The sequence below is a fragment of the Polyodon spathula genome, chromosome 3 (genome assembly GCF_017654505.1).
Source record: "Polyodon spathula isolate WHYD16114869_AA chromosome 3, ASM1765450v1, whole genome shotgun sequence".
Taxonomy (NCBI): Eukaryota; Metazoa; Chordata; class Actinopteri; order Acipenseriformes; family Polyodontidae; genus Polyodon; species Polyodon spathula.
In genome coordinates this window covers 16,048,434-16,058,348 of record NC_054536.1, presented here as the reverse complement: position 1 = coordinate 16,058,348, position 9,915 = coordinate 16,048,434, and the positions used below count along the sequence as shown (strand labels likewise).

The window sequence follows — 9,915 nt, the reverse complement described above, 5'->3', positions numbered from 1 at the left end:
AAGCTAATACTACTTAGAGCTGGCAAGGAAAACCATTAACCCTTAAATCCCAACCCTTGACTGAGCAAGACATTTTGTGAATAATTATCCAAATAACAACCACACACAGGACATTGGAAACACTCACACTAAATCTTTGGTGTCTTTGTCTTAAAAACAAACTTCTTGTGTGTGCTGTAAAAATTAATTTAGCTCACATTTAAGTGCAGCTCCCCTCTTCTCCAATACCTGTTAAATAACGATTAGGCAGATCAAATGTCGGTATAGTGCAAATCGTAAACGTTCAGAACGTTTATAAAAATACAAACAACAACAAAAAATATATATATCATAAAAATAATTATATAGAGAATTGTTTGGCGCCAGCAGCTGGTCAAACATGTTTCTTTCAAGTATCTCTCAACAAAGCATAAACAGGAAAACATTTACATCGAAAAAAGTCTTCCTCTTTTTGAAAAGGTAAACAGTTCAAAAAACGTCGACAGGTTGCATAGTTTTGAAAATGTAGGCACCTTATCAAAACGTAACTTTTTATTGCAGTGCAGTGCGGACCATAAATGCTGCAACATAAATATTTTCTTCTCTCTCTCTCTCTCTCTCTCTCTCTCTCTCTCTCTCTCTCTCTCTCTCTCTCTCGCTCTCTTGTTTGTAACAAAAATATATTATATTTATTTATTTTATTTTTTTTGTACTTTTTTTTGTATTTTTTTTTTTTCTGAAAGTGCCACAGGCTGGTCCAAGTGACTGGCAACCAGCAGACTATAAATTGAACTCCATGCTGTGTCTGTCAAGGTTTGTGGGTCTGTTGGAGGAAAGGGAGGAATGTCTTTCCCCCAACTACCATGTTCAGGGCGGTCTGCTTGTCTTTAAGAGCAGCCACATTCCTCCACTATCATGTTCTGCATGTCCTTTTTAATAATGTTCTGCCCATCGTCGTAGTATAACATGGACATGGCCCGTAGTTTAGTGGGCACGCAGCAGGATTTGATGTTGTTAAAGGGGCTGATACCCCGCATCCTGTAATGGTTGATGACAGTCGAGTGAAAGGAGAGAGAGGTGCCAGAGGACCCCGCTATGTGGCTTGGGCAGTCCCCTTCACAATAATTGGCGTGGTAGCTCGTGGGGGCTATAATCCAGTCGTTCCAGCCGATGTCCTTGAAGCTGACTTGAAACTGTTTCTTGCAGCAGACGCTGATCTTTCCATCGCATTCCAGGCCCCTTTTCCTCCGCCGGTGAGGGTGCTCATCGGACTGGCGTATCACCACCATGAGGAAGGGCCGGTGGGACTGCTCCCGCTCATCCTTTTCTACTAGGATAGGGGTGGCGCCGGCCTCCTGGCACTGCTCACAGGCTATCCGCAGATCCAGGGAGTTGTGTCCCTTTTCCAGCAGTGCCTGGACGCTGCTGGAGACTGGCAAGGTGTGCCAGCCACTCCTCCGCGTGTCCACAGCTTTCTCTGAGACGACAATCTCCTCTTCCCCTTTTACCATGCCTTGCTTTCTCTGGTACAGCCGTATGGTCACTTTGGCGCGGCTCCTGTTGGTCTTGGAGAGCTTGAGAAAGAGCCAGACATTGGCCTGCTCTATGAGTGAAAGGTCGCTGCCCTCCTTGGAGATCTGAAAGTGCACCAAGCCTGAAGAGGCACCTGGAATAGAGATAAAAGTAAGAGAATGAGCTACACTTCAGCATTTTAGAAATCCAACTGTTAACATATTAGCAGGCCAGCCCATAAGTGAAGAGACATATTGCTACCCACAATGAAGCATTAAAAGTGCTGCAATTTCTTGAACCTATCTGGTCATTTACATGCTTTGTATAAACCACATATACCTAGCTGTGAGGGCACTATGGCTTTTAGAAAGTATGTTTTTTTTTATATCTCCAGCTGTGATTAGTACAGAAAGATTTACTAAATGGATGCTTTCATTATAGACCAGTTCAGTTTTTTACAGCAATGTTGGTGGAAAAGGTATGTCAGTCATGTGTTACTATTGCTAAACATTAGAAACAATCCAAACCTGATTAACAAGTCTTGATTCCACTTTTCAAACTGACTGACTTAGCCAAAGCAGTATATTAATAAAATAAGTAATTTCATTTGTTTGAACTGGTAACCACTATTCATTATACAAAATGTGTTGAAAAAATAAGCACATCATTCCCCTTTTTCTGTCAGGAAGAATGTTTCAACTCTGCTGGCAATTGTTGTCCACTGTCTCCATGGTGGTTTTAATCTAACCAAGTATGCTTTTAACCTCTGGCCAACCAGCACGCCCCAAGATACTCATTAAGGCTGAATTAAGCCAGTTCCCAGCAGAGATCAAACCCACAACACACTCTAATTCTATTACACGTTTTCCGCAATCCATTGTCCTGTTGTGTCAAATAAAACACTTTTTTTTTTTGTAATTCTTTAAAATTGAGGAAAGAAAAAAATAAATACATAAATATATTATAGAAATAAATAATAATAATAATAATAATAATAATAATAATAATAATAATAATTTCTAGGGAGTTGTTGGTCCCAAACTTAAACTAAGATCTTTAATAAGAATTATAGCAGTAGACCAAGTGGAAAGCTAAAGGGTGAGTGGACAATGCCACATTCTATGGGACTCCATAGGCACGAAGGGCTGAGTGAAGCCTAAGATACACAAAAACGAAGACCCAGGGAGTGAGAAAGTCTCCTTCAGATATTGAAACATGCATGAAACACTATTTTGATAGTTTTGTTGTATGCTGAACAATTTGTCACACTTGAAAAAGCAACTAAGACATTTGCCTTCAGGGAAAAAGTGATCCACAAAAGAGGAGGTTTAGCCAACTTGATACCTACCAGTTTGTCTAAAAAAATAACTATGAATTGTCATAATTTGTAAGTTGGAATTTTGCATAGTGTGGTTGAGTTAGATGTCCTGATTAGCTGTTCTTTTAACTCAGACAGTGCAAAGGGTATCCCAGGTATTATGCACAGTTCTTTTTTTTAATAACTGATATGGGCTTCCTGTTGATTTGCTTGATATTCGTGGTATAGTGGTTTGTCTGACAGGTTTTATGGTTGTGTATAAGTGGGAATCCAGGTGTAATTCTAACATCACACTGTTTTCATCAGATGCATTTTCCTCTTTGTATTTAAAAATAATAAGATGCTCCAACCATTTATTAGTACAACTTTTCTAGCGCATTGATATTGCAATCCCCGCTTCCAATATCCTCGGAGTTAGTGCTTTATAATTTCCCCCTTTCAAAACACAAACGTTCCACTGAGTAGCTCCTACAGAGAATGTAACAGATTAATTCCTGACAGACTGTGGGGCCAATGCCACGCATGCACCAAAGGGCACGGCACTTGTCACGTAACACCCTCAGTCAGGCACTTGTATTTTACTGCAAAGACCCAAAACTAATGCAAAGACCATAATCTTGCCTTCTCATGTCACTCAAGCCAACAGCATAAGGAGTAAAGGAACGTGTTTCACGAGAAGGCCGAGGAGGGGGTGGGAACAAGCAGTGTAAAAGCCAAAGCATAGTTATTAAACAGTGTAACCAATTCAAAGAAAGGATTGGAATTTTTTTTTTTTTTGCTCCTCTTCATATGTTTTAATACTTTGATCCCACTAGAAAACTGATTTAATGCAAGGAATGCTGCTCAGTGTAGAACAAGCTTGCTTGAAATAATTAAATAGTTTAGATTCTGTACTAATGTAGCCATATTCAAAAGTGCCTATACCCTGATTTGAAGCCTTGTTATACAAGTTAAAGTAGTGGAGGAATCAAAATCCATACATAATAGGAGGCAGGAACTGGGAAAGCTTTCAGTTAATTCACCTCTCTAGGGCTGGGTAAGAATCTGGCTTATGTCGCAGGTGAAATTAGTTTTGTCATCTCAAGTTGATCCTAAGTTGACAGCCACATCACAAAGCCACGCAAAGCCTCAAAGTTAAGACATACTTTAGATGTTCTGCTTGAGAGGCACAGGACTGAATGGCAGATATCACGGTCATGACTGAAAAGTGCTTACAGGCCTCCGGGGGGGAAGATCTCCTGGCACCTGCCTGACTGTGCCATGACACTACTAACTCACAGAACAGAAATGTTAGGAGTGTGTTACCAATGTGTTGTTTTAAATGCCCCCAGGCTCTTGTAAGGAAGGCCTGTGAAATTGTAGACTCACAGAATCTATGATTTCAGAATGACATGTCTCTCTTAGTATCATTTTCCACAGATTAGTATCTGAAGACTTAGTGGAACTGCTTTCAATAAAGTTTTTTTTTTATTCTTCTTCTTTTTTTACATTTCGAGTTAAACCTTTTAATCAGAGGGAAGTTGTGGGCACCTAAGTTCAGACTGATTATCAGAATGTTACCAAAGTTGTTTTTGGCTCTTCTCACTTGTAGAACATCAGGGTATGTCACAAGAATGTTACCAAGAGATTTAGCAATGTATTTATAATTGTATATACTATGCCAGCATGGTACTGTACACTGTACAACTCAGTAACACTACATCCAACAACATTTATACAAAGATACGATTTTTCATAAATACCACTTCAGGTACCTCAGCTCTAGACCTTGTCATGTAGATGAAGCTCATTATATCTGTATAATCTGTTTATTTATAAAGAGGGCATTAAAACCCTCTTTACCGATTTCCAGGGAAGCCCTGGAAGGCAACAGGCGGTATGTTTAAACAAGCACAGAACCCTAACATAGATGTGCTCTCTCAGAGGAGTCTGAGACAAGCAGCATGAAGTGAATAGGATTTCTGACCACGTTAAGTCTGTCTGTATGCCTGTGTGTCACCTGTGGTATTGTATGATATAAAGCATATTGTAATGTTTGTTGCTTACATTTTTATATATAAAGGGAAGTTTATTCCAACCAGATTTGATACTAGTGGGGTTGATTTCTACACTGATATATATATATATATATATATAATATATATATATTATATATATATATATATACTGATACAAAAGAGCTTGTATAAAGTACACAAATTATGGCATAAACAATTGCCTCAGGCTGTAGGCATACACATTGGACAGAGACACTCAGAAATTGGTCTGTATAAATCTTTGAAGAGTATTCTGTTTAATTACTTCTTTTGTAGAAATACATCACAGAGTAATTGGTTAAGTCTCCCCACTATTATGAGCACTGCATATTAATTGTGGAACCCATTCAAAGAGTCCCACACTGCACTTCATAATGGTGGGGGTGCTTAAGCAATTACAGATGGATGTATATTTCTCTGAATGAAGTAATTAAACACAGCATTGCCTGACAAATTACACAAGTCACTTTGTGTGTGCCATTTTCAGTTGGCAACTTACACTTAGTGATTCAGAAACCTCTAGGGTGGAATGACAGAATTATGTTTTGATTTAACTCACCTTTACAGTTTCTAACATACAGTAGGTTACATGCCTTTTGGTTTTACAGCAATGGTTTTTGGTTCACAATCAGTTGTTTGCAGCCAAGTGTCAGCTATTTCTGTTTTTATCAAGCCTCAACTGCTCTGTTGTGACTGCATTTTTAATAGTTTTCTCTCTCTCCTCTCTCTCTTTTTTTATGGAGCAATAGATATACAGCTTTAAAAAGTTTTTTTTTTTTTTTTTTTTTAAGCCAAAATAAGCACTAGAGATAGATTTGAATTAATGATGAAATAAATAAATAAATAACTTTAAAAAAAAAAAAAAAAAAAAAAAAAAAAAAAACATTTGGTTCAGTTTTCTTTTTATGTTGCCATCTACTGACACTCGTTGGTAATGTTAAGGAAATGTTTTCAGTAAGGCTTTTGAAAAAGCTTTTTTAAAGGTCTATTATCTGTAATAAATGTATTATCTTTCGCATCTCAAAACAAAAGATACACTGAACTTGTTCACACAATGGGCCAGAATATAGAACCAAACATCTATACATGACGGACAATAATGCTCTTCTATTTCTTTTTTTTTTTTTTTTTTTTTTTTTTTTTTAAATACTAACTCCGTGGATTTAAATCTGTACTGAACACTGGCACATATGGTGTCATTAAGGAGCTCGTGAAAATCTGACCCCGCTGTGAATGACAGCTCTGGTGTAAAATAAGGACTGAAAAAACAGTATACGTAGGTACCTAGACGCTGCACTGCACACATTTTATTGCGTTTTAAAAAAATAAATAAATAAATAAAGTACACTACGGCTTCCTAAAAAATAACAGTTTGTGTTCCCTCCTGGCTGTAGCCCACATAGCTTCACGTAAAGGTTTAAACTGTATTGGGTGAAAGACAAGGTTTAAAGAGGACTCGCCAATCTGGAACACTGCTCCCTGTTAATTCTAGTGATTACACGATCTCTTTTTTTCTTTCTTTCTTCTTGTTAGGGTCAGAATTGTTAAAACGGAAACAGAAGCAAAACTGTCAAAAATGGACTACCCCACAATGTTACTTGTGCGCAGCTTCTGCAGCTAAATTCAGTTAAATCATTGGTTGGTCTCATATCGTAGCAATTTAAATGTATATTCGTGGAGAGATAGCCTTTCTATACAATTGCCATGACCAAGAATTTAGGGAAAGATCAACAAGTGAAAGGGGTTTTACTGGTGAAATACTGAACAGCAGCGTGCCACTTTTGCCGGAATCTTTTCATAAAGGTCAACAGATTGTTTCGTCAAAAGACCACAAGTGCGTGCCAATGTGTGTCAGCACGAAACAGCAAAACCACGGGATTAAATGTAGCCGGGTTGGTTCCCTACTTCAAGTAACTTCCAAACGTAATTGTATCTGTTGGTGCTATGTGAGTATATGCGCTGGGCTGATCACAAACAGTATTCATGATCTCCTAACTGAACTGCTGACTTGTGTTACCAAAATAGAACGTGTTTAATTGAAGGTAACACGATTTAACATTACAAGCCCTGCATTTGTTAATCAATAATTGACAAAACCCCACTGGCTACAGAAAAGGTCATGCTATTGTAAACTCTGCTTAAACCAAGCGATTAAAACACATTTCAGTATAGAAACTGGTGGTGTGTGTATAACCTCATAGTACGTAGTGCGACTATTGTAGCCTATAGGCTACAGGTGACAGCCAAGCACTGTACCACAACAGCAAAGATTTAATAACACGGACACTGTTTTGAAATAGGGGCAGTACAATACAATCTGTTCATGCACTGTAGTCAAGCCTTTTAGTGCACAGTTTTGTACAACAAATCACAATGGTGAAAGGAGCAGACTAGGTTGTCTTATGAAAAGTAAAATATATTATTAGTCTTTCCTCATACAGTGCCCAGGTATGCAGCACAGGTATTTACAGGTGGTCTGTACTACCACTGGTATTAGTTTACTAGTAGGCTTTATTTTTTAACATAGTTTTGTTCCACAGTGCACTTCAACAAGGTACAGGTCCCTTTCAGTATTGATAAAGAAAAGCGCTTTACCTCTCCAGCAGCTTGTAGCTTTTGTCTAGGAAAACTTACTTCAGAAGAAAACTTTTCAGTACAGCCTATTAGAGTGCACTGCAGCAAACAGACTCCTATTCCCTATAGAGTTGTAATGAGGACTATGCTGTCGATAACCACTGTACAAAGCACCTTGACACAGTGTTAGGCATAATTTTTAAGTGCAGCTCTTTGAGTAAAAAAAAAAAAACCTCATTACCTACGTTGTGGCTTATGTACTTATGAATGTAATTAATATTCACAGTGTTTTATTCACCTAATCAGATACAAAGCCAGAGTCCTCATTTTTGTTGTCATAGCATGTGCACAGTAAAATGTGCTTCACTCCTAAACTTGAAGTATAGGGTTTTTTTTTGTTTGTTTGGTTTTTTTTGTGTATTCAGTAGGTTATAGACATGCCTTTCTGAACAGTGCATTGTTATTTGAATGGCACAATCCATATGCAGAAGCAGAAGGTAGAACACTGACTTCTGAACTTTGTTAGCCTGTGCACTAAAAAAATTCACAACTCTGGGAGGCAGTCCATGCTTGTAGCACAGCACACAGTAAGAGGCTGAACGTCCCGTTTCCCCAGAGGTAGGGAGCACCCAGCTGCCAATGAGCCTAGCACTCAGTTACCAGTACAATTCACAACATAGCAGCAGACTTAAGTTATTAGCAAGGTTTTCAGCACAGATTGAACAGAATGCCCTGATGGCTTTTAAGCTGACATAGGTAATAAGATACCTTGCAGCCTAGCCTTCTTATACATTTGTAGACTTCTGGTCTTAACTTTTAAGTTCTGTGCACTATTACTAGACTTACTTTCCAACCCCAAAGTTGTAAGTGTATATACAAACCTGTCAAACTGGCAGAATCTGCCCCCCCCCCAATCTCACCCCTCCACTCCAAACCTGGGCTACTAACCTGCCTCAGCAAAAGTGATGATTTCAGACATTTGCTCAGCCATCTCATTCATCTCTGTCCGGCTGTGGCTGTCATCCTCAATCTCTACATTGCCATCCTCCCCAACTCTGCCCACATGCAGCTTTTTGATGGCATTCAGGAGGGCTGCCCTGGGCACTGGTTGGGTGATGTTAGGTCTCTGTTTCAAGTGCAGCATGGTCAAGATGTGTTGCTTGACTGCCTCCACCATGTCTGCCTGCTGGGAAGTGGCCGGCATGTCCTTTTGCATTCTGGAGAGGGCACAAGAGGGGCAGTCGGTGACAGATGTGTGCCCGTCCAGGGAGCCAGGGGTGGGCGAGCTCCTTGCCAGCATTCCAAAGAAGATCACCACAATTCCACTCAGCAGAGGTAAGGACATCCTGGATGGGTAGATGAGTAAAATGTAGTTTTCCCTTTTTGTTGGTATTAAAATAAACTAAGTAAAACACAAAGAATAATCCCTTTTTTGAATTAAAAAAAAGCAGTACTTTCTGCTGTCTTCTATCTGTTAGCAAAAAAGTTTGTGTGAGTTTGTCAGCTGGAGAGGTCCGTGAGAGTGTAGAAGTGCTGAAGGGATGTGCAGAGTGCTGGAGAGGTCTCAGTGGCTAAGAGTAAGAGCTGAATGGAGTGAGCAGAGAGGGAGGGTTTGTGATTAAGTAGGCAGGGCTTTCTCGTTTTATCTCTCTCTCTCCCCCTCCCTCCCTCCCTCTCTGTCTCTTATTTTACTCCTTTTTTTTCACCTCTTTTTCTTCTTTTACCCCCCTCCACCTCTGTTTGCACTTTCTTTTTTTCTATTCCTGTTTCCGATTATATTTTGTCCATCTGTCAATTATTTTCCATTACTTTATAGCACCTGGCTTTCAGCAGTGATCTCTGTAGTGTCTTCATTTCTGTTTTCTTTCCATATGTAATGTGCCAAAGTTTCAAGTAATTGGACATTTTAACTTTAGGTGCCTCAACCACATCAGTTAACAAAACTGATTCGGTTTTTGTTGTAAAGTATGAGTCATTTAATGACCAGTGTAGAAGTTTTATGAATATCAAATGTCTTATTCATCTGCACAAAAAAGTCTTTGTATATAGACTTGAATATAGCTTTGTCCTCATTTTATTTTTTAATTATTTTTATTGAGTCTGTAACTTCTCCCCTCCTCCATCTTGTTCTTTCTTCTGTCACCAAAGCTATTTTTATATTTCTCGCCCCTTACCTTCATTTCACACCTCCACCCCTGCCTTATTCCTTTCTTTCGTTTATCTCTCATCCCACACCCTCCCTCCATCTCTACAGTAAAACACCCCGTTGGAAAGGTAATTCATTCCTGTCCTCTCTATAACCATCACATATTAAATATATATATTTCTTGAATGATGCTGGCACTGTGTTGTGTGTGCGTGATTACATCTCTAACATTCTCTAGCCCCTGCCTTATTATTTTCAATATATATATATATATATATATATATATATATATATATATATATATATATATATATATATATATCTGCCAACTCTTTCAGCATTGCAGCTGG

The 9,915-nt window shown here is 38.8% G+C and overlaps 1 protein-coding gene across 1 annotated transcript; it reads right to left on the bottom strand.

Moving 5' to 3' along the window:
* Nucleotides 1-647: 647 nt before the first annotated feature.
* On the bottom strand, nt 648-8,994 carry LOC121312771 (inhibin beta A chain-like). Its single transcript, XM_041244517.1, has 2 exons — nt 8,368-8,994; nt 648-1,645 (listed from the first exon to the last, which is right to left on the bottom strand). The coding sequence occupies exons 1-2, from the start codon at nt 8,762-8,764 to the stop codon at nt 867-869; spliced, it is 1,176 nt and encodes a 391-aa protein (XP_041100451.1). The 5' UTR covers nt 8,765-8,994; the 3' UTR covers nt 648-866.
* Nucleotides 8,995-9,915: the final 921 nt, after the last annotated feature.

What these genes read in the sequence shown, in the direction of transcription:
- LOC121312771 (XM_041244517.1), bottom strand. Translation starts at nt 8,764, where the DNA reads ATGTCCTTACCTCTGCTGAGTGGAATTGTGGTGATCTTCTTTGGAATG. An exon ending in CATCACTTTTGCTGAGGCAG is followed by an intron (nt 1,646 to 8,367) that starts GTTAGTAGCCCA and finishes TCTCTATTCCAG; the next exon opens with GTGCCTCTTCAGGCTTGGTG.